The sequence below is a fragment of the Dryobates pubescens genome, chromosome 15, assembly GCF_014839835.1.
Source record: "Dryobates pubescens isolate bDryPub1 chromosome 15, bDryPub1.pri, whole genome shotgun sequence".
Lineage (NCBI taxonomy): Eukaryota > Metazoa > Chordata > Aves > Piciformes > Picidae > Dryobates > Dryobates pubescens.
In genome coordinates this window covers 11674755-11699330 of record NC_071626.1, presented here as the reverse complement: position 1 = coordinate 11699330, position 24576 = coordinate 11674755, and the positions used below count along the sequence as shown (strand labels likewise).

At 38.4% G+C, this 24576-nt stretch overlaps 1 protein-coding gene across 1 annotated transcript in view; it reads left to right on the top strand.

The window, feature by feature from the left end:
- The window catches only part of POLR3B (RNA polymerase III subunit B), a 74996-nt gene that overhangs the window by 31784 nt on the left and 18636 nt on the right, over nt 1–24576 (top strand). The window contains exons 17-23 of the mRNA XM_009908352.2: nt 1700–1774; nt 2960–3058; nt 6454–6581; nt 13742–13951; nt 15820–15978; nt 17407–17524; nt 17668–17810. Of these exons, the coding sequence (XP_009906654.1) occupies nt 1700–1774; nt 2960–3058; nt 6454–6581; nt 13742–13951; nt 15820–15978; nt 17407–17524; nt 17668–17810 (932 nt within the window). The remainder of the gene's footprint in view (nt 1–1699; nt 1775–2959; nt 3059–6453; nt 6582–13741; nt 13952–15819; nt 15979–17406; nt 17525–17667; nt 17811–24576) is intronic.

Here is a 24576-nt window from a genome sequence, read left to right as displayed (position 1 = left end):
CAGAATGTTTCTTCTACTTTTGGGGAAAAAAAAAAAAAGAAAAGAAAAATGGAGGGAGGAATAAAATCAACCTGATTGGCAACTGTGGTAGTCCAATGTCCTAGGAAGGGTTTTTTACTTCCTATGAAGTCAGAAACAGGCATCCACTCACCTGATAATCCCTGGATGTGATACCATATTTTAGAATAAGGAGCTACTTATTGTCCTTAAGAGCCTCCTGGTGCAATACTTCCTGGCACATATATAACTGTTAGTGATAATATGAAGTATGTCTCACAGTTCTGGTTTATTTCATTGCTTACCTTGATGTAGGTGGAGAATTCAATAAGCCTGTAAGGAGGGTCTCAGCCTTGACGTGCTTATGCTCTTTATTAGAGTGCCTGAATAACAGTCATGTCACAGAGAAAAGCAAAAAAAATATTGGCTAGCCAAAATGAGGAAGAGTGGAGCACAACTTTAGTTTTGAGATGGAAAATCAGGTTGATTTATAGTAGAAGCTAGAGCCTCCAGTTACATTATGGCAGCACTGTGCTAGGTTATTTACAAGTAAAACCTCTCCAAGGCCAAGTAATTAGCTTAAAGAACAAGGCATGAAAGAGGAACAAAGCAGAGATTGGGAGAGGCAGAATGAGTTAATATATATATGCATGTTTTGGCATTGACTAGCTGTGTGTTTATTTTGTGCACACTTTAAAGCAGCAGCAACTGCAGTTGGCATCCATCCTCATTTATTAATTGAATCTCAGTGCGTGTTGAATGCAGTTTGAGGCACACTAGAGGCCTCAAAATAGTGCATGTACAAACCATCAGTTAATCATAACTGGTCAGGAGATCCAGGGTAGGGGCAGATTTCTCACTGTCAGAGAAATCACTATTCCAGTCAGGGCTAATATCAGCCATTCTACAGGTTTGGAGATGCAGCAAAGCTTCCAATTGGTAAAATAAAGACAAGTGGAATCACACAGGTTTCCAGGAGTTTGCCAAGTGTACTTTGTGGCACTTCCCACCCTGCAATTGTTCAGATGCCCCTACTGACCATTTAAAAATGCTCATTAGTCTTCAAACAGTTATTTAGACTTCAAAGTGAACTCCACGAGTATCTTGTAGCTATTTGCCGCTCTTTATAAGAGCGACTTGTCCAAATAGCAACAGCCCTCAATGTTTCATTCGTGCATGCCATCCTTTGTGTCAGTGTTTTCTTCTGGTAAGGAAGCCTTCAGAGATCCGTGTGCCATTGAAATTTATGGATTAATCTGAAGTCACCCCTAGTGAATGCCTGCGCTTTATGTCATGTAAGCAACAGCAAAATACATTCTTGCGTAGAATGGATAGTTGAGCACAAACTGTTTACTCAGTGTTGTACGAAGTCCCTGGGATATCCATAGAGCTTGATGCTGTTCCTAGCTTCATAGTTTAGGAAAGCTTAGATCTTTTAAAAGCAGGTACAATGGTAAAAATATGAAAGATTTAGGGGGGAAAGGCCTACTCAGTTAAGGATGTCTGTGTATCCAGCCAAGGGCTGAATAATCACTGATTGTATTTATGTGGCTCTATCAGTAAAAGGAGGATACATTCTAAAAGTGGTTTACAAAATGAGTTGTGCCTAGTCAGGGTTCTTATTGTAAGTGTAAATAAAGTTACCTGCCTAAGTATTTGCTATGATGATAATTTTTTTCCTTCTTTCTTTTATTAATTGTAGACCCTACATAATTGTTAAGAAACAACAGCCTGCTGTTACAAACAAACATATGGAAGAACTGGCTCAGGGATACAGGTACATGATTCAAGTAGACCATATTCATCTTCACTAAGTAAATACTGTGTGGAATTACTTCACTTGGTCAGTATTTCACCATGGTGGGGTTAGCTATGTAGAGGAGAAGTCTACTCTTCTATATAAATTCAAAATTGGTATATTGGGGGGGGTTCTGTTCAAAGTCAAATGAAATCTGCTCTTCTTATTTTGGTACTGCAATGAAATTTGGTGATTCCACAGAATAAATGCATCTTACAGCCTCAATTTTCTGTGAGTGGAAGTCCCAAGGCAGCATTGTCTTTCTCCTGACTGAAAAATCAATTCAAAGGAATACCAACCTGACTGCCATAAACAATAGAGTAGAATAGAATTAACCAGGTTGGAAAAGACCTTCGAGATCATCAAGTCCAACCTGTCACCCAACACCATTTAATCAACTAACCCATAGCACCAAGTGCCTCATCCAGTCTCTTCCTAAACACCTCGAGTGATGGTGACTCCACCACCTCCCTGGGCAGCCCATTCCAATGGCCAATCACTCTTTCTGGGAAGAATTTCTTCCTAACATCCAGCCTGAACCTCTCCTGGTGCAGCTTGAGACTGTGTCCTCTTGTTCTGGTGCTGGTTGCCTGGGAGAAGAGACCAACCCCCACCTGGCTACAGTCTCCCTTCAGTTAGTTGTAGAGAGCCATAAGGTCTCCTCTGAGCCTCCTCTTCTCCAGGCTAAGCAACCCCAGTTCCCTCAGCCTCTCCTCAAAGGGCTTGTGCTCCAAACCCCTCACCAGCTTTGTTGCCCTTCTCTGGACACGTTCTGAATTAGTTCTGAAACTCTTTGCCTATTCTTAGTTTAAGCATTTGAAAAAACACACAAAAGCATTAAAATCTATCTCTAAATTTTGTATAGCCATCACAAAAACTTACTGAGTTACCCTTTGGTTTGCTTGCATTTTATAGTAATGATTTTGAGCACATACAGGAAGGTTTTACTTACTTGTTCAACTAAATAACATTGATCAGTCAGACAGTGTGAAGCAGTGAATGGGCAAGGGGTTAACTGAAAAAAACCCTACGGAACTTTTATATGAACATTTCCCTAGTACAACTTCTACATGTTACATACCTTCAAGGTATTTACTGTGTAGTTTTCTTGGTTTTACAGAGATTCAACAGTACTTCTAGTGTAATTTTCTAATTTAACTGTAGGAATTTTGAAGACTTCTTGCATGAAGGCCTCGTTGAGTATTTGGATGTCAACGAAGAAAATGACTGTAACATTGCTCTCTATGAACACACGATTAATAAGTAAGTATGCATTCAGACTGAGCGCTGCCACAGGGGAAACTTCCACAGGGTGACTCTGAAATGCAAGCATATGAATGTTACTGTTTTCACATATACACATTGCTCCCTTGCTAACAATTGAAACAACTCCAGCTGAAAGATAAAGAAGTCTGCTTACACATATCCTAAATTATCCTTGGGACAGTACAAAAAGTGGGTTAGCTTTGGGGTTTTAGACTTCTGTTCCTGCTTCTAACTCTAAAAAGTATGCAAAGCTTAAAGGTACATCCTTTTGTTCTCTGGATGTACCTTTGGTTTTGTTCTAATCATTGTGCTGCTCATCAGAAGTAATTTTACTGAACGTGAATTCAGAAGATAAATGGTTCCACTATTAAATGACAATCTTATCATGTCATGATTGTCATGCACTCTCTCTTATGGCCGTAGGGGGACCCTAGGCAACCAGTTCACACTAAATAATCTGAAGTGTTGAAATGAAATGTTCCTTTTGACTTTTGGATGTGTAATAGCCCCTGTTAAAAATGCCTGTGTCATTCTGTGTATTCCTTACCATATATGTTAAGCCCATGCCTGGTATGTGATTTTTCATTTAGAAGGATTGCCAGATATTTTTGTTTCCTGCATACGTGAAGGATCTGGTGATCTGTTTCTGTTGGGTTTTGTTTCTGGTTTGGTTTGGGTTTTGTTTCTGGTTTTTTTTCCCCTCTATCTTGTGACTGTGATTAAAGAGTCCCCATTAAAGGAAGGATTCTTTTAATTTTTAAGTCCTTCTATCTTTTTACTTTTAATGCTTCTCTGATAATATCATGTTAACTGTGGGCTGCATGTAAGATATTAGAAATTATCTCCATTGATCTCTATTGATCAGCAGATTTATGCAGAAAATGCGATTCCTAAAGGTTCTGTTCTGATCAAGTACTTATGGAAGCCAATAGAAATACATCATTGATTTCAGTGGAGCTGGTTGAGACCTTCAGTTATCTTTCACCTTTGCCAAATGAAATGCATTAACTCTTCTAATTAAATTGTATTGCTCATGCCAAAGCTTTTGAAGACTTTATCAGTTTAAGAAATTAGTTTTGCATGCTCTTGCCTGGCTGTGATGAAATCACTGTTTAGTCAAAAGCAGGAGAGGACAGTGAACTTCCAGTGGGCTAGTGTGAGGAAATCACTCAGCAATAACTGACAAAAGGTTTGGGAGATTCTTGTGTTGTTCATGAGCTTGTTTGGAGTTTAGCTTCAATGTTTCTAGCTGATAGTGCTGTAAGTGTCTGAGTTTGCACCTTATGTGCACATTGCTCTTTGTGGTTAGTAATGATACTCCCTGCACCTTAAGTAGCTGATTTTCATACCCCTTTTACCCAGCTGATCATCTTGCATTTTAAATGATACAACCATGTTGATTCAACTTGTTCTGGTAACACAACTGATACAGTCACTATTGTGAGGTGTCCCATTAACATTCCTGCTTTTGTAATGAGGGCCTCTTTTAGCTGCAATGTCCTCTCTTTACTTTTCCAATCCTCCAATCTTTGGAGGATTTGATTCTATTTAATGTGTTGAATTTCTTCCTTACCTATTTAAAACTCTGTTTTTCAAACTCATGTCTACTTTTCTTAGATCCATTTCTGGCAGTGCAATTTTGACTTGTAGAAATGAACAGCCATGTAAAGTCTGAAGGTCTCTCATTAGCACTGTGGAATACTTCATGAGATACTAGGATCCACATAATTTGCATTTTCTTTCATTGAAATAGGCTTGACCTCAGTGGAAAAATATTTGCATGGAATACCCTATCTGAAAATGTGTGTGTGGTTCCATGTGCTTGTACCTTCTGAAGAAATTTAACTCCACTATCAGGAAGGCTTAAGCCTCTTGATTTAATGTTTGAGAAGCATCAGTAGTTCTGTGAAGTTCTACAGAGTAGGGGAGCAGTCTGTGCTTTAAGTTTGCTAGTGGCTCTTGAGACCATTTTGCAATTACTTGACTGCAATTGAGATTCTGCCATTTGTACTTTTGTAAGACAGGCTTCAATTAGCATAGCTGCTTTTTATCAAGTGGAAAGAAATAGTGGCTACCCTCTGGCCAGCAGTTGATTTTTAGGGTTCTGTGATTTACAAAGAATTCTGGGGCTGACAGATATTTTCTCTAGGCTCACCTCTCAGGATTTCCAGATTTTTTCAGATTTAGTTTTACCCAGTATTACATGCATTGTCTATGTCAGTTCCTGCTGCTTCTTGTCTGTATGTACTTGCGGGTAATTTGTCAGCATTTTTGAGCTTGTGATGTTTTGCTGTCTTTTGAGTGTTGTCATGACTTTTGCAAAGGAAATTATTGGAAAGTATTAAACTTTAGTTAAAATTAGTTTAATTTTTCACAGTCTTCCAAGAGAAATCAAACATTAAAGATGGGATTTTCAGAATGCAGTGGGTGTAGGTGTGTGTGAGAAGTAACATATGCCTAAGCCCAAGCTCTGTGTAGTAACTCCAGAACATTGTGGAAGAAATGCTTTGGATAGGTTTAGTTATAATTATCTTTATTTCAGAATTCTCCATTTCCTAGTTACTTATCTTGATTTAAAAAACAGATCTGCTCCAGCCAAGCTTTATTGTACACTGCATCCTTAGATATTAGTCACTCCACTTGCATCCTAATGCACGCTATGATTTAATTGTCTTTATTGAGCAGTGACTTTCTCCTCTGAAGCTCATGCCAGGTAGAACAAATTTTGTTATCTCTGTCTTCACTCCTTGTGCCTGTCTTTTTAGTTCTCATCAGTACTGCCTTTTAATAACATAATCATCTCCAAAATATTTACAGAGCTTTACAAATAGTGTTTGATTATGCCATATCACCATGGCGCTGGTTCTGGTTTGAACACAGATGTTTTCCCTCTAACTAATAACATAGAATTGACCCTGAAAAGCTAAAACTATACTTCCTAAATTTTTTTTTCAATACCTGAATCCATCTTGCTCTTCTTTGCTTTGCCTTCCCAGTGGATTTCTTGATCTATGAGACTGGTGAATTGGAGGACTCTCATTACATGAGAAGACATTCCTTAAGTAGTTTTGGGTGTTACTGTATAAAGTGATGTTTTATTGTCAACCTGAGCTCTCCCTCAGGTTGTTGTTATCTGGAGGCTTTTCCTCCATGGAAGTTCTTAAACCCTCATTTGTTTCTCCTTCATTTCTTTCCATGTGGAAACACTTTAAAACCAAATGGAAAGTTTGGGTTATAGTTTTTAAATAGATGAAAATCCCACAGTGAATTCATTTAGTGATGTCCTAGTGACTTAGATTTTCCTGAACAGAATTTAAGTATTCAAAATTAAGTAAGTTTCAGTTAAGATGTTTGTTCACAAAGCTGCTCTAATTGGTATTCCTTCTTTTAAGAGATACAACACATTTGGAGATTGAGCCTTTCACGCTTCTTGGGGTCTGTGCTGGACTGATTCCATATCCTCACCACAACCAGTCCCCAAGAAATACTTACCAGTGTGCCATGGGGAAACAAGCAATGGGTAAGACACTTTTGATTTCTTTTATGAGTGTTATGTAGGTTTTGAAGGTGTGTAGCAAAAGTGACAAACCAGAGAAACCCTTTTCTAGTTCACATAAAAGTTTTGCTAGGAAGAGGAAAAAGAGCACTTCTTTAGCTTTAAGGAATCTACCTCTGAAAGTTTGAAAAATTAAAAGTGAAAGAAAAAAACAGCCACATTTGAAAGAAAATTGTAGAAGCTGGAGCACTATTGCTTTTTTTCTTGCTTGCTTGGGGAGTTTTTTTGGTAATCATCATGACTTTCAAGTTTTCAATGTAGCTGCAGGATTGGCAAAGCGAGTTGCCTTTTTTTTTCCCCTCCCCCTCTTTATGCTGTGATTTGCTGTGGATTTCCAGACAAAAAGAGTTTAAAAAGTGCTCTCACAAAGAGAAAGAGCAAGAAGAGAGAAGAATTTCCCTGAATAGTTGAGTAGATGCCCTATAAATAAATAAATAAGTAGTTACATTGACATTAGAGAATAAGAAGAATCACAATGTGAAAGAGAGGACACTTCCTGCAGCTGTAGCTTAGATTTGGGACTTTTCTGTTTTGGATGAAGATGGCAAGTAACGGCCTCTCAGCAAAATGACTGAAACCAAACTGCTTAGTAATTGCCTTTTAAAATGTGGTAGTGGTCATTAAAACCCAATCATTTTGTAAACTCGCTGCTGTGGGTAACAGACACTAGTAATTTCTAATCCTTCCTTTAATGTACAACTAAACTAGCATTGTAGCATCCACGTCATATGGCCCACAATCAAGCCAGAGTAGAAGAACCTGACCAAGTAGGGCGTCAGTGCAGACAGCTGTATTCAGACTTGTGCTGTGCATGCCAGTTTTGTGTCTTGTATTGATGGCTTGCTTGCAAGTTGAGAGCTACAGAACAACTCTGTGTCATGAAAAAACTGCCACTTCTGTTAGGTTTACTAGACCATTTGTTTTGTGCCCTGTGTTTGATACCAAAAACACTGCACCTTTTGTGAGACTCCTCTAGCAAAATTAGTAGCAAACTAACTGCCTTATGCTAAAGTGTCATGTTCAGCACATCCAAATAGTAGATAATAGCACCAGATGCATGTCCTCTCTTTAAATATATTTTTTTTTTAAATCAGTAAAAGAAGAGCAATGCAATCTTTTTCCTTACAGTTCTCCCCCATCCCATTATCTTTCTCCCACCCCTGAGTCTCTATTTTATGACTATTAGTCTCAGAAGGTTTGGTTAGTTACCACACACAGTTAAGCAGGATCAGTGTGTACAGAAAGCCAATTCAGTATCTGTGGAGTTCTTTTGTAGTTTTCTGTGTGAAGGTTTTTTTTCCCGTTTTGTTTTGAGTGTCATTTGCAATTCATTGTCTGTGTTTTCTGAGGTTGGTGTATTCAGCTGCTTTGACCCTAGGTCTTGCACATTTAGCTCCTTGGATACAATCCTCTGACGTTCCTGCTGACGCTAGGAACACAAAAGCCATTGAATATCTTGAGCAATAAAAAAAGCCTTTGTTTCGGTTTGTTATGACAAAACACCTGACTTAAAGAATAAGCAGCTAGATAAAAGTACATTTTAAAAGTTGGCACATGACCTGAGCTGTATTTTCCTCTGCCTGAAGTGTCTGCAAACACCTGAATTTTTCTGTAATAACGGCTAAATAAAAAGCCACTCTAAGTGGCAGAAAAGATAGGGCAGAAAAGATTTTTCTCAATGCTTATTGATGAAATGTGACCTAGAGGATATTTCTGAAACATTACACAGAATTTTTTCTGTTGGTATTTATGAAGAGATGTGAGAAAATGCTTCAGACCCCCACCTTTAAGTGACTACCTGTCCTTCGTATTTTCTTTTTCATCCTGAAATTGCAGAGCAGCTCCTAGTCCAACACTGCCATGGGGAAAGTCTCATGTCCAAGTCCACTGTGTCACTGCCCCCGTTGTCAAAACCTGGGGATATGAAGGGAGCTCTGGGGCCCAGACTAGGAATGGAGAGCCTTGTGCTACTCAACACTGACCCCCTCTGACCATGTCACAGCTGTGCCAGCACCTTGGGACGGTCTGCTCTTCTTTTAAGGAAGGCTAAGCTAGGGAAAGATGTGAAAGCACCAGTAAATGGAGGGTGAACGTCAGGGTTTGCAATAGAGTCTGTAATCCAATATCCCTGACAAGTGTTAGGTATTAAAATACTAGGGTTTCTGGAGGATAACACTAAATATCTTAAAAGATCTCTCCCTTCTGTGGGCAGAATGAGTCATCTTGTTGGAGGACTAGGGCTGTGCTTACTGAGCAAACTGGATTTTAGTGAAATGAAATAAAAATGAAATCCCTCTGTTTTGGCATTAATAATTTACCATATGTGGCAGGTTGAACTGTAAGTCTAAGGGGAAGTTATGATTAGGTGGCAAATGCAACAGCAGCTGCAACAATCTCAGTTGAACGTTGACATTTCAATGAACAGCTGTAGCTTAAAATTTGAGAAGTATTCAAGATTAAAATACAAGACCCTGTACCATTTGCATTCCATGTGTTTCTAAAACAATGTTTAAGAGGATCAAAGGCTCATATAGTTAGGGAAATAATTTTAAATGGAGCTTTTCAGTTCCACTGGACACAGAACATTAGTGAATTTTGCACAGTGTGAAGTGTTGTTGCCTAATGTAAGAAATGAGAGCTTCAACATTTTCCTGCTAGTAACCTGCCACAGAGCACAGGCACTGTGGAAACGGCAGTGTGGGTACACAAAGCAAGCTGTACCCTCTCACAGCCCAACTGTGTGTTCTGTTTCTAACCCTACTGTCAAAATGCAAGGCTTGAGTAAGGGAAAGAGGGTCTGGGTATTAATAATTGCTATGACCTGTGAAAGAGCAGTACGTATTTGAGGACAGTGGTAGGTGAGCAAGAGCTTTGATGCAGAGGTTTATGTTGAAGCAGCTTCTTTGATACTGTGCCACGTACCTTCTGTTTTGTACCCGTGAAATAGCAAACCCCTTAATATGCTGCTTTGCCTTGTACTATAACCAGCTGAATGTGTAAAAACTGAGAAGACAAATGCGCTTCAAGGAACTGAGCGTTTGGCATTGTTAGGTTTTAACAGTTGTGAAAGGCTCGTTGGTGGGCTGAGAGCTAAAGCGCTCCCAGGTTTTGTACAGCTAGCTGATCGGCAGAGAACCGAAACTCAAGAAAAACCTTGGCTGTTGCTGGTTATCACAGCTGGACCTGAGTGTTTTGCAGCCACATCTCAGTTCTGCCTCTGTTCTTTGAGGAACGCTTTTTGTGCTCTGCAACATGGTCTCTTTTAGCCACCTCTTCTCTCCCTGGTAGCAGGCACAGAAGTCTTGGTACAGAAAGGAGCCAGACTACTTCCCTCAGTTTACCCATAACCTTTTAAACGGACTTCTTAATCTTTCTCCAATGGAAAGTGTATGCCAAATACTGAACCTCTGAAAATCTGAGCTGAGTTGGAGCCCTCTGCACAAGTTCAGTATACCATTTAGAAACTGTGCTTCTCCTTCTGTTGATTTGTGCTCATATGAAAAGACAAAACAGTAGAAAATCCATGGTGAAGTCAGGGGAAATACAGAAGTACAGCATTTTTTTTTCTTGGCATGACCAATGGTAGCCCTTTTGGCTTATATCTGAAGTGGATTGATTTTTGTATCCTTGTGAATTTTGTACAGTTTAATGTTGTTGTAAGTAATATACCACAGAATTGGATAAATGCTTATTTTAGCTGGCTGCCTTGTTCTGGTGAATTTTCAAAACTTTCTGCATCAGGATAACTATCCCATTTGTCATAAACCTTCATAATTAGCATGTTTATAGGGGTTATTTCACAGTGAAGAATGATGAAGTAAGAGTTTAAAAGAAAAAGAAAAAACTTGTCAGGAAACACAAAGGAAAGAATGCATTCACGAGCATTGAGAAAGGCAAGAAAATTATCTTTGTTATGTTCAGGTCAGTCTCGTTTGGTTTGCTCTAAACAGGGCTACTTAACAATGAAAAAAATTATTCTTGCTGTTGGAATACTTATAAATGTGGGTTGTTGTGAGCAGAGTTAGTTATGGTGAACTTTTAATTATACCTTACTTTTGCTTGTCTGTTTGACTGGAGCAAACAACGGCTGTGTTCTTTCAGAGAGAAAACAGAAATATAGCCAGTGACTTGCTTCATTTCAGTGCCCACAAAGAAGTCTTGTCCCAACACACCAGTCCTCAGAAGAGAACTGCTTTTTAATTTTAAATAAGAGGATTGTGTTTAAGACTGTGGTTTGCCAGACCAGTCTAGGGAAGGCATTATTTGTATAACCACTATATTGTAGCAATTACGACAGTTATTGCTGACGTATGGCATCATTTTTTGGCTAATTCATTTCACTTGTGCTCTTGAATCATTCTCAAACCACTTTCTTTCTTGCTAGGACATCCATCATTAATACATATATATATATGTATAACTTTTACATTTGTTATGATACAGCATTCAAATCATGAAGAACTGCCTGAATACAATTTATTACAGAGGCACAAAATCTCAGCAGTATTTGTCACTCATGGCTTCTGGTCTGATACAAACAGTGACAGTTCCATTAGGCTTACCTAAGCCTCTGATAAAAATACCAACTTTGAAATATGTAAAGCATCTGAGAAAGAAATAATTTGAGTTCTCTGAAACATGTAAAAGTATAATCTTTAATCCCTGATATACAGGGGACTTCCACAGATTGTTTACTGGGATATAAAGAGCAAGCTAAGATCAGGTGCTTCAGACTTCATCCCATCTTAGCATCTCTAACCAGTGAACCGTAACAGGTACAGCACCTCAAAGGAGAAAAGAATGGCAGCATTTAAAAAATGAAAATTGGCATGGTTTACTCAGGAGATGATTTCTCTCAGCAACAGGAAAAAGTATCTGTGAAGCTTTTAAGATGAGCTCTGCAGCAGGCAACCTATCCTGAAAGTACACAGATTGTCTAGGTGCAGAGGGGAGAAGTGGTCTACATCTCTTAAGTTTTTAATTTAGCTGTATAATGGGAAAACCAGTTTTGTTGTGTGGGGCATTTTGGGGTTATGTTGGGGTTCTTTTAAAACAAAGTACAGTGGAAATAATGTCTTAAACTTAGGCTTAGAGACTATCAGAAGTAAAGGGGCCTTCAGATTGTGACCCTTTCCAAGGGCGACTTTGAAGGTCTTCAATGCTGATGAATCCAGGCCCTACCAAATTGCTTCAGAAAGTAGTGCTAAGGGATGATTAATTTCCATCTCAGGAAAAAGACAGAAAAGCATCTGGTTAAAAGCAAAAGACAAGTGAAATTTGTCAACTCTACCCAATCTCCCCCACTGTTTGAAAACACTGTTCCTGTTCCTGTGTTTGAGTGCTGCCAGTTTCTAAAAAGGAATAATGCAGAAACCAGGAAATAACAGAATCTCAGCTTCTGCAAACACAGTGGCCCATGTTAGTGCATATTTGGAGGAGGAGAGAGCAGGTAGAGGCCAGCACCTTATTTTGCTTTAATAAAATAATACTTAAGCAACATCTTTTCTTTTTAGTGTCATTCATTATTCCCTGGAGGTGAAAGAACAAATATTTTTAAATTACTGTTTAACTTAGGAAAATTTCCTTGTGTTAGGCAAGGAAATGGGGTCTCAGTAGACCAACCAACCACAGGAGAAGGGATAAAGTTGACTGGAGAAGAAAAACCGTATTCAAATGATTACTGTCTGTTTCCTTCTAAAAACAAGGAAATCTAGGTGTGCAAGAGCTGGTTATAATAGTTTTATTTTCAGACTATCTGTTATCTCCCCATTTTTGTCCTTGGGAAGGGTAGTCCTGTGGTGGTTTAGGAGAGTGAGTTTTATGCCAAAGACTGACTAGGTCTTTGGAAATGCACATGATGCTGCCTGATTTTAGAGATTTGATTTTCTAGATACTGTATTTAAATGCAGACATTTGGAAATGGGAAGCAGATGCATGCAGAACGTGAGGCTGGCCTCCCCTAAGAACAGATTTGTGTTCAACTGTACTATATTCTGACTACGTGAAGTCTTCATTACACACTGTCTGCTTTGACCTTTCCTTGAAAGCAGCCAGCCTCTGAAATTGCAGGCAAAAATGGAAAGGTTTTAAAAGACTTGCCTCCTAAGCACTGCAGAATATTTAGCACTTAAAACTTCAGACTATAATTTCTTAATTGCTTAGAGACATAGCATAGTCCTGGTACAGCAAACTCTAATAACATATGATTACCTTAACTTTTGTTCTGCTACACAACGGTTTGTGTTTCCCTGCTGGGTGTTAATTATTTTTTCCTCAGATTTCAGAAGACACTTTGGCAGTCTGGTGGGTCAGGGCCAAAAATTTCAGTCTCAAGCTGGGAGGTCTATACAAAAGATTGAATTCTGAACCATACATTTAAAATTAATTTCATGTAAAAAGACGAATATATTGTGGGTGAACTTCTACTGTAGTCTTTCTAGCAATGACACCCCTAATTTCAGAAAGTAAATCAGTCCTGGCTGCTGCTGACTGTATGCTTTGTTCATGCTTTGTGACATTCTAACACAGGCTGTTGGTGAACTAATTATTGCCCAGAAAAGAAAGGAAATACGATGTGGAAGATGCAGAGCTGGATCCACAGTTCCTCTTGAACTCAATGGGAATCTTTCTCTTTTTCTCATGAAAATTTGGATCAGAGCAAGATCAGCTCTCAAAAAAACCCACAACCCTATGGCTATTAGAACAATATAAGTAAACTTCACACTTAGAGTTTTATTCAGGGTCATTATTTAAAAAAGAAATCTTATTTGCATTCAGTCACATAGGACCCAACTTTGATTTCTTTTGTTGTTTCTGGAAGTTTAAATTAAGAAGCCACTTGCATCTTTATTTAAGTATAATAATGTAAAGTTGGTTTTATTTGTTCACTTTTATGGTTGTTTTTTGTTTTGTTTAGTTTTGGTTTTTTTTTTTTTTGTTTTTTTGTTTGTTTGTTTGTTTTTTTGTTTAGTTTTGTTTTTTTCCTCCTTGAAGAATTTTGGTTTTTAGATGAAATTCCTCAGTTTGCCATTTTCTTTAACTTGCATTTTGTTAATTTCTTTGCCAAAAACGTTTCTAGGAAGCTCGCTAATGTTTTGAAACTTCTGGTTTTCTTTTACATACAGGCACTATTGGATACAATCAAAGAAACAGGATAGATACTCTTATGTATCTTCTAGCCTATCCACAAAAGCCAATGGTAAAAACTAAAACAATTGAATTGATAGATTTTGAGAAACTTCCTGCTGGACAGAATGCTACCGTTGCTGTGATGAGCTACAGTGGCTATGATATTGAAGATGCTCTTGTCTTAAACAAGGCCTCTTTGGACAGAGGTAAGAACCATCAATTCTTTCCTTCTTCTCTAGTGCATGTTTTAATTAATGTCTCTTGTATTATCCCATAATAACTCATTGCAGTTAGGAGCAGTACATCTCCAATTAAGAAATCAAATTCCCAAACTGCTTTGAATACTTCTGTTTGTTTTCTGCATGAATAACAAGTGTAATTCCATGCTTGCAGTAGAGCAGTGAAGTTGCCAACATGTAAATAAACTTCTGAGGATGGATATTACAAGGAAAAAAAAAATGGCTAACTTTGGGCCTCAAGTTAAAAATTGTAAACAGTCCCTTCTGAAAATATTTAGTTTATGAAAAATGTAAGATATCTGATAGCCTGTTGTGTTTGACTGGCTTTTTAGATGGTTAGCTGAGCTTTTGCTCCTTATTAACAGGAGGGGTCTCAACTATTTCCTTACTAACAGGAGAGGTCTCAACTATTTTCACCAGTAACAAAACCAACAGATGAAATTAGAGTTGTGAATGTATTTGGGAGAGGTATGGCACGTGAGGCAGTTTGTGTCATTGAAGGTAGTGCTCTGAGGGAGCAGTGGCAGCATTGCTTACCTTCTAAGAGTAAGCAATAGCATTGGCTAAAGCAAAACAATGGAGTGTTTTTTCAAAGGTAAACTAATGACCCACTTAATTTTAAAAAAAATAATATTAAATCTGTGCAGTGTATTTTAAGTAAAAATACGTCAGAACCAACTAGAAGGTAATTAAGTGAAGTCTGTGGTTGTGCCAATCTAGCCTGTCTAGCTCTCTCCACAGTTCCTTAGCGCTTTATGTTAATGCTCCTGGGGCTGGAGGAGAGTTGCCTGAAAACTTAGTTTGTTTTCTCTCTTTGCTAAATAAATTCCCTTGATAGAAGACATAGTGCAGTGTGATCAAACTGGCTTTAGTTTTGAGTGGCCAAAATCAGTTTCTTCCATCACTTTATTCCTCCCCACACTCCCTTCCTCCTAGTTGCTAGGCAGCAATAATAGTATTCCTAGACATGTATCTTTGGCATTAATGTCTGCCGCATTTAATTTATGCCTCCTTTTCTAAAACAACAACAGGCGTGATTTAAAAGTGAATGTTTTCTTTTCTGGTAGACTGGTAACATTTACAGGGAGAGCTGTGGTGCTTGTCAGGAGTTACTTGACGTAATCTAAAGATACAGATGTATGGGGCTGCAGCCATCTTTCGAGTCAACTAAAATAATGTAAAATTGTTAGAAAGCCTTGCTCTTGGCTGTCTGTAATGCTAAATGTGATCAAAGTGTTTACTATTGTGGCTAGTTGCTGTACTTAGCCAGAGATGCTACTTTTCTCATCTAAAACCCAAATCAGATGTATTTTATAACAATATATGAAATTCAGAACTCTTTCAGCTGGGAAAAACATGAGTAATGGGGTGATTATATGAAACAGTGAGTCAGTACTTTCCTGATAGGCTAGCTTGTGTCATCCACAAATATTAGTGAAAGTTCAGGCTTCTTAGAACTCCTGAAAGGAAGAGTTGCTGTTCTCATCCTGTTACAGTCTCTTCTGTGTTGTGTTGCCCTGTGGACCACTAAAGGTAAGAGAAATGATGTGTGTGTGTGCGTGTGCGCAGAGGTACTGAAGCGGATTAGTGCAATTTCAGAATTGGACCATAGTCCAGTGTATAAAAATGTGTGATCTGATGTCTTTTAAGCTGTGAGCTACCCGCTCTCCATGTACAACGTTATGCGTATTCAAGACAATGAATAACCTACCTAATTAAAACAATGCTTCATATTCTGTAGCTCAGCAGGTGGATCAGCATTCTCCTCGTATTCTGATAATGTGCTGCAAAGTATTTCTGAACTTCTAGGCAGATGAGTCTGTGTTATATTTTAGGTTTTGGGAGGTGTCTTGTGTATAAGAATGCCAAGTGCACACTGAAGCGTTACACAAACCAGACATTTGATAAAGTTATGGGTCCTATGCTGGATGCAGCTACCCGTAAACCAATCTGGCGCCATGAAATTTTGGATGCTGATGGGATCTGTTCTCCAGGTATGTTCTGGGATCTGTTCAGTCATGCCACATTCATAATCTAAGGCAGAAATTAATGCTCTGTTAATATTCCTCATGCACCATGTTTTATACTTAGTGTCAGTTACTTTATTTTCTTGAGTGTGATGGTATATTGTGATGGAAGGTTAAAAAAGGTTAGTTTCTGAAAGCAGCGTGGTACCAGTCATTGGGGGGTTTTGTGCATAAGAAAAGGAAGCTTTGGATTTATCTTTAACAGCATGAATCTATTGAAACACTGGAACTTGTATTCTTCTTATATCTCCAAACTGGCAAACTTGTAATGCTCCTTTTTTTTTGTTCCTTTTTTTGTCTCTCATGTGTTCTGTCATTGTTGTTTTTAAGGATAGATTCTTTATTATCTTTATTTAGTATGTCAAAACCTCCTAGCAGGCTGTCACTTAATGCAGTTATTTGAAGAAGTAAAACCTTGTGATTTTAACACTTTAGAAATAAGTTGGGAGAGAGATAAGAAAATAAATGCAACTACAGTTTACATGTACAACTTACCAATGGAAGCATGTTCGAGAAAGAATCCTCCCATACTGTCATACTAAAGTTAGAAAATGGCTTGATAGGTCTGCTGGGATCTAATAAGGAAGATGCTGTAAAATGCACTAAACTTAATTCCATTATAACAACACAATTGGGTCACTTTTGTTCTTTCACACATCACAGTGGAGCCTTCAAAGTTAATTTAAAAAAAAAAGGCAAAAATCTTCTGAAGTATTAGGATAGATAGGACTGGGGCAGACTCCAGACTGAGGCTGTTCTCAGCGTGTAGGTAAAAACCTCTTTGAAGTAATTCATGTGGAGAGAAAAGAGACATAGGGTGTGAAGCTCAGTGTAATTTTGTGGAGGAGGTGGGAAGCAGGTACTTGATGTTCATTAGTGTCACTGGGCATGCTACTGATTGGTTTTCTATGTGAAGGGCAGGATAAGGGAATGGAGGGGAAAATAGCTCATGTATGAGACCAGAAGCAATAGAAAAAAGTAATTGCAAGGAGAAGCTGAAATGAGCCTTGCAGAACTCACTGTAGAAATTATATGTCCCAAATTCAGATGTGAATGTCTAAAATTTGTCAGTTACAGTGTTGCTTGTTATTTCTCTCCATACTTAATGGCAGATGACTTCAGATGCTTCTGTGTATTCTTTAGACCCAAAGGATGTTTGATAGCTCTTCTCATAGTGCACCCACCGTACAACCTGTTTGATTTACTGAAGAAGGGCTGGTTTAACAATTCTATTACCATGCATTTAGCAAAAGTAACATGGTATCCTTGCTGCACATGGGGCTTCCAGTTTGTTTGCTAGCTTCCTTTCTTTTAAGCTTAGAATGTATTTCTAACATAGGTATTCAGATATGTTTTCCTAGCACTTTTTTTTTTCCTTTCCCTTGTCCTTCATAGGTGAAAAAGTAGAAAATAAGCAAGTCCTTGTCAACAAATCCATGCCAACCGTGACTCAGACGCCTCTGGAAGGAAGTAGTGTGCCTCAGCAGCCACAGTACAAAGATGTGCCAGTAACGTATGTTGCTTTATACCTTTATGGTTTGGGAAGGTACCGAAGGAAGGGTGTCTGAGACAATACTCAATTCTAGAAAAATTAAAGGAAGAAACTTCCCTCTGCAAAGCAGACCTAAAACTCATGGTTTTTCCTTCTTGTACTAGCTACAAAGGTGCAACTGATTCTTACATTGAAAAAGTAATGATTTCATCAAATGCAGAGGATGCTTTCTTGATCAAAATGTTGTTGAGGCAAACCAGACGTCCAGAGATTGGCGATAAATTTAGCAGTCGTCATGGGCAGAAAGGTAAGCTACACACTGAATAAAACTACATCTATTTTGGATTATGCCTGCTATATGTGCATAATATCAACCATGTTTGCATTTGATTGGTTCAGAACTCTTACAAATAGAGCAGTAGAAGATCATATCCTTTTGTTTTTGTTTTGTTAAGTTCCCCTAATTTAGCAATGATGCTTCTGAAACAGATGACAAGAATTGGCAAACACAACTCTCTATTGACTTATCAATCAGGAAAATACTCTTAAGTTGCCCACTTTCAACAAGAACAGGATTTTGAAGTCTGGAGTTTTTTCCAAGTGTGAATTTGGTTTTAAGTGATAGATTTGTCAGTGGGTTATCAGGAAGGATACTGGAGGAAAAAGTGAAAGGGCCTATTCTGAATCTGCTGAAGACCAGAAATGGAATGGGATATCTGCAAGTCATCTGAGCAGACTTCTTCCTCTAAAGAGAAGACTGCAGATAGATAGCTCAGAGCCATGGCGAAGAAGAGGAAAGAAAATCAGGAATGCAACTAGGAGTGCACCAACCAGAAAGAAGGGGAAAATGTTTTTTAAAATGCATCTGGGACATGATCTGGGGCACATCTGGATCTTCAAACTGAGAACTGAACATTAACAGCTACTAGGAAGCTACTTAGTGGTATATAACTCTCTAGTATTAATGTCAATAGCAAGATGAAAATCAGGAGCCTGTTTCTGTATCTGGTGAAAAAAGCAATGGACTCTCTTTGACCTTTATGGCCAAAAAAAAAAGATGACTTGGACATTCTTTGGCCTTCCATGAGCATTGCTCTCTTTGTTAGAAGACACATGGAAGAGGGAATGCTTTTGTTAGGAGGGTTCCCTGAAAGCATCCCTTTCAGCACCTTGTGATGTCCCACTCTACTCCCAGCACCATGTTAGTTTTGACCTTGTGCTGATTCATATCCTGTGTTCTTGGTGCAGAACCAGAGATCTCTGTGGGCAAAAATGCCCTGGAGTCAGTCAGTAAAGAGCTGATATTTGCAAAATATCCAGTGAAAAGACATGAAACTGCAGCAGATGCCACCTGTACTCAAGCAGTATCCAGCTCCAGAACTATTAAATGAAGTTAAAGCAGAATCATCTCCAGCATACTCAGTGCCTGTCTGATTGGAAGAGGTATGAAGAACAGCTGCTTACAGATAGAACCCAGGCACAAGAAAGCAGTCATTTTTATAGTGGTCTATACCACTGTTTACTCCCATGTGTAGCCTGAAATCAAACTTGAGGTTCTTTATGACCTTCTGGGGCTATGGAAGTACATAAACATCAGTGGCAATGAGGTGGCCAGGTGTAAGTGAAGTGGAAGACTACACATCTCTGTCATGAGATACACAGCTAGCCACAGTAATCCCTGTTTATGCAGTCTCCAGGCTTGGCGATCAGGACACCTACCTAGAGCAAGCCCGTCAATCAAAAGTGGTGAAATGGTTACAAAAGGCAGTAAATGATCATAGTCAGCTGTTACCAGATGTTGCCTCAAGTTTGTGTATGTTTTCTGTGGAGTACACCCAGCACTCTCCAAGGTCACCCTTGCTTCCACAGTGTTTCCATAGACCTATAAAACTGGTTCCTGAAGCTCTGTATTCTAAAGAAAGCCTGCCATCAACAATTAGAAACTCTTCTAATAAGCATTGGCAAATTTTTCCTGATTGTATTTTCAAGATGGCTTTTCATCTAAAAACAGGAAGTGATTCTCACTGAGACCCCAGATGATTGAGAAACCAGTACCTATTGAAGGCTTTAGAAAATAAATAAACAGCATTATATTCTTGAGTTTCCTTTCGAAATTGGGTCTAGTTCTTGCACTGCAGCCATATAGGATAGTTTTGGTAAGTGAGGGGGAAGATCATGATCTGCAGGGGCAAACAGATAGTGCTGAGCAGTTGAAATGGTTCAGCTGCCCCATTCCTTCCTTCTCTCCAGAAAGATTCTCCTTCAGGAAGATTTTGTGTAGAGTTTCTTTCAAATAATATTTTAATCTCATACACAATGAAGTTGTTCTTTAAAGCCTATGACTGCTTTTACAGCAAAGTCCATTTCTTCATGTGTTCAGAGCTTCATGTAATTAGCCCTCCTTTTAAGTGGCATGCAGCATTTTAGCTGCAGGCTGTTATATAACAATAGAATCAGCACTGTGCAGGACTGTACAGTAGCCTACAAATCATATTAAAGAAGGTGCTTGGTTAATGATGATAACTATCTATGGACATTTGCCTGAAAAATTTAAGCAGGTAAGATTTTTCTTTTCCTAGTTTGGGCTGCAGATATCCACCTGTTGAAATAGTTGAATAGAATTTAGGATCATAGAGCCATAGAAGGGCTTAGGTTGGAAGGGACCTTAGAAATCATTTACTCCAACCTTCCTGACATGGGCAGGGACACCTTCCACTAGACTAGGTTGTTCATGGCTTCATCCAACCTGGCCTTAAACACCCCTAGGGAGGAGGCATCCACAGTCTCCCTGGGCAATCTGTTCTGGTGTCTCACCACCCTTGTACTGAAAAGCAGCCTAAACCTACTCTCTCTCATGTTAAAACTGTTCCCCCTTCTATTGCTAGACACCCATATGGAAAGTCCTTTCCCAGCCTTGCTGTAGGATCACTTCAGGTATTAGAAGGAAAATGGAACTGATTTCATACCTCTACAAAAATCAAGAAAAAGGGTGCTCCACAGATCTAAAAGTATCAGAGGAAAGAAGGTGGAAATGGAGGAGTGATGGAAGGAAACAGAGCTGTGTCAGGGAGGCTGTGATACAGCTTCAGGGGGCAGAGGGCCTTCCATACTACTAAAGGCATATAGCATATCTCACAGCCTAGAGCAAGCTCATTTTAGAGATCTTGAAGGACAGGCTTTTTCTACTCATCAGACCCTGATATTTGTGGTCAAATGTAGAAGCAACTAATGCACACTGTATTGGAGTCTGTGGTGTTTTCTTTAATACCCCAAAAGCTCTAGAAAGTTTGTACTTTTTAAAGTAAAATACCTGTGGAAATCCTATGGTAATGGAAAAACAACATCCTAAGTACTGTAGGGAGCTTTGAGGGAACATGCAGTTGTGCCTGGCATTGCTTCAGAATGTCTGATCCTCCGTGTATCTGTGCTTTGGACCTATAATAATAGTAATAAGCCAAACCCATTAATTATTCAGAATAGCAAATGTCCCTTTCAGCTTAGTTTGGGGAATATGAGTGGGAATGTTGCAACAGTTACATTACAGAGTTTGCAGGCATATACTTGTTAGCTGTCCAGTACAGCAATCTGTAGTTATCTCTTGTGATGGAGGGATTGATCATAATGTAAATTCTTACATTCTATTAGGATATGTAGCCTTCCTGGTAGTAAATATCTTACTGGCTTGTAGTACAGTAAGGGAACAGATGTTGCAGTAAATGGGAGAAAGGAGAAACATGCTTGGTGGAGAAGATACACGTGTTGGACACCAACAAAAGATACGCTGACAAGAACAGTAGAGTTCACTCTTTTGCCACTTCAGTATACAGCAAAGAACCAGATACTGACATTCATGTTAGACTACAGGCAATGATGGATCTGGAGAAAAGGCAGGAAAAGGGAAAATCTTCCTTGCTAGCTGCTTAAGAATACATCTTGTATCATACTTCTTTGACATCATCTTGAGGAAGGATCAGTTGTAACTGATGCATTTGCTGATCTTAAAGGGTTTTTTCCAACTGATGAGTATAGTGAACTATGAAACAGAGACCTTAATACTAATTTTGACATCTTCCATGGAGAGAGTTTTAATGAGTCCTGAATTTGTTCTCTCATTTTCACCTGAATACAGGCAATTACCACTTCAAGTTTAATTTGTGAATGTTAGCTTTAAGCACATTATAGGGCCATTAAAACCTGCGATGAGCTTAAACTAACAAGTACCTTAAGTCAGTGAGGAAAAAGCACATTTCTCTCTGGAAATATTTTATTTTCTGGAAGGAATGCATGAAGATGAGGTTTGATTTTGTGGAATTGTATTAGTACTTTTAAAGAAGTTAAATATGTACAAAATGAGAGACTGTGTAAACCACATTTCTCTTTTTTTCGTGCTTTTTCCCCCCCTATTCCAAATTTAGTTGTGTTTCAAAGCTGTATGTTGTCACTGGGGAGAAGGAAGCAGAGTAAGAGAAATGAAGTCTGGGATACAACAGATTAAATCTCACAAACCAGCTTTAACCTTTTGTTAGAAAAGGGCCTTTTCTTAAGTCTGCAGTAGATTTTGCAGGCCTCTGTAATAACACAGACCTATGCCACTGCCTCTTTATTTGCTACTGTCTTTGTGTCCTCTCACATGTCAACATCATATTGGCAAGGGGTCACCACTTCTGGCCTGTCCACCACACCCTCTTTTCATGCAAGTCTGTGGTTTAAGTACACTTCTTCCAAAAGCTAGCTTTTCCTTCAAGACCTGCCAACAAAGAAGTATATGGGAAGAAGAAGAATAAAACCTAACAAATTAAGCCATCTTGTTATGTTCCAAAATGCAAATGTTTTGCTCTATTTCAATATTCATCTTCAAACTGGACATTGCAGTAAGACCTTGGGGGCTGAGGCAATCCTTTTAGTCTATAAAGCCCTTAAGTTTCTACTGTTTACAAATAAATATCTGCCTACCAGGGAGGATTTGTTTGTTTTAACTATATTGCATCCTCTTTTTGCCAGGATAAAGAAACTTATTTTGGTTAATTAGTTTGTTGGGTTTTTTTTACTCTTGCATTTTTCAAGCAAAGTCACTTTTTAAAGCACAAAAGGCTAAAGGATTGTTAAGCTAAAGAAGCTTCATCTGAGTTCCATACAAACTAAATTATTATATTTCCAGATTTCCTCTTGCTTTGCTACAAATCACAATGAGGAAGAAGTTGGGCTCCTTTGATGTGAAAAAAGCAATATATCACTTCTCTGAAAGAACATTTCTCAGTCTCTCATGTGAAAAAGGATTAACACCTCCAACAAAGGTCCTGTAGATCACAGAACTAAGCAATACTGAACAGTATTCCTGAGGAGTGGAAAAACTGTATTTAAGCAAGAGCTTGTTTGAACTGGCAAACAGAAGCTTTTTAATAGCTGAAGATCTAAGATAAAGGATTAAACTTTTCTGAAGTATCTCCACTTAAACAACTCTCAAGACGAGGAAGCGAGTTTAAATTCCTAAAAGATGGTCTTTGTTTTCCTAAATGAACCATGTTCTTTAGTGCCAAAACAAAATCCATTCATAGTATTGTCCACTACATAAACTTCATGACAGTACCACTTATGTGCCAAAGTCTGACCTTGCTTGCTTTTGAACATTTTTACCGGTTTGAGCATCTGTCTTCTGCTTGCCTAACCTCATAGTTGAGAACAACTTCTCATTCTCTTTTTCATGGGCACTTGTACAGTACATGTAAGCAGAACATGTAAAGTAAAATGTTAGCTTTTAAATGGCTAAGTATGTAATTTTTCCTCATGTTACAAGTCAGACTTAGGACTTTAATAAACCATCAGTGTGTTTATAGGAATTAAAGGGTTGACGTGGCATTAAAAAGGATCTGCCATTATCGACTGCAGGAATGTGGGATGATTAGTAGTTATTAGGCATCAGGAAAGGCAGAAATTTCTTACCTTATTTCTTATCTTCAGAAGTTGAATATGAGAAAACAAGGTGTCAGAGTGCCATTAAAACATCTTAACATTATTTTTGCTCTTTATTTTTAACAAAACCACTACTTAGCTTGCTGTCTTAATAAGGGAATTACAGCATTTTTTTATCTTGAGCAGCAAACAGGTAACCTTCTGACCTTTTCAGTAAATCCTCAACTGAACCTCTGAAATTAGGGTGATTTAGCATTTTATGGCACAGAATAAAAATCTCTAATTCTGTTTCCAAATAGCGTATCCTGAACACACATTTTATTAAGCTCTTGACTCTTTCAGCCATGTGTATTTTGTAAAGTTCCTATGGTTATTGTTTTACAATAGCTGCTTCCAGAAGCATTGTAAGGGTTTCAATTAATCAGCTCTTTGTGTGCTTCAGACTATGCAAATTTATCACATCAGACCATTCAGCAGCTCATGGGAAAGCAGTGTACAAACTGTATTGTCTTCTAGCACCTCCTCTCATTTAGAGTGATGTTTTTAATAAGAAAACTAATCAAGTTTACTTATGCATTATTTATCTGTTAATTTTAATTCTGTTCTTTACCTCTTATGTCAAATGGGATGTAGCAAGTGATATGATAGATCAGTGAGTGATTCAATATTGAACAAAGCTTATGTGATGCAGCAGTTTTTTTTCCTTCTGGACTTGTTTTATGCTTAGTTAGCCAACGCAGTATGCAATTAGAGAGTTTTGAAGCACACGTACGTTTTTGTTTAACCTTGCTCATTTCTGCAGATCCCTTTGTCACTCATTTGCAATATATGCACTGTGTTATAGCTACAACTTCTCTTCATTATTTGTATTCCCAAATTCTGGCAAATCTGCTGAACCAAACCCAAATGCCTTTCAAGTTAGTTTGAGCTCTTTCGCCACCGCATCATTAGAATAAGTAAACAAGCACGTTTAGTAATGCGCTTCTTTTTATCTTGCTGATAGAAACTGGTATTACTGCTGCTTCTATTCACTTAGTCTCCTTTGCTCTCTAATGTCCCTCCTGCTGGTAGTAATTAGTTTTCTATATTAGGTTGTTTTGACTTATTTGATTATATTTTTTTTTTCATTTGGCATGTGTGTGTATAGAAGGCGCCTTATCATA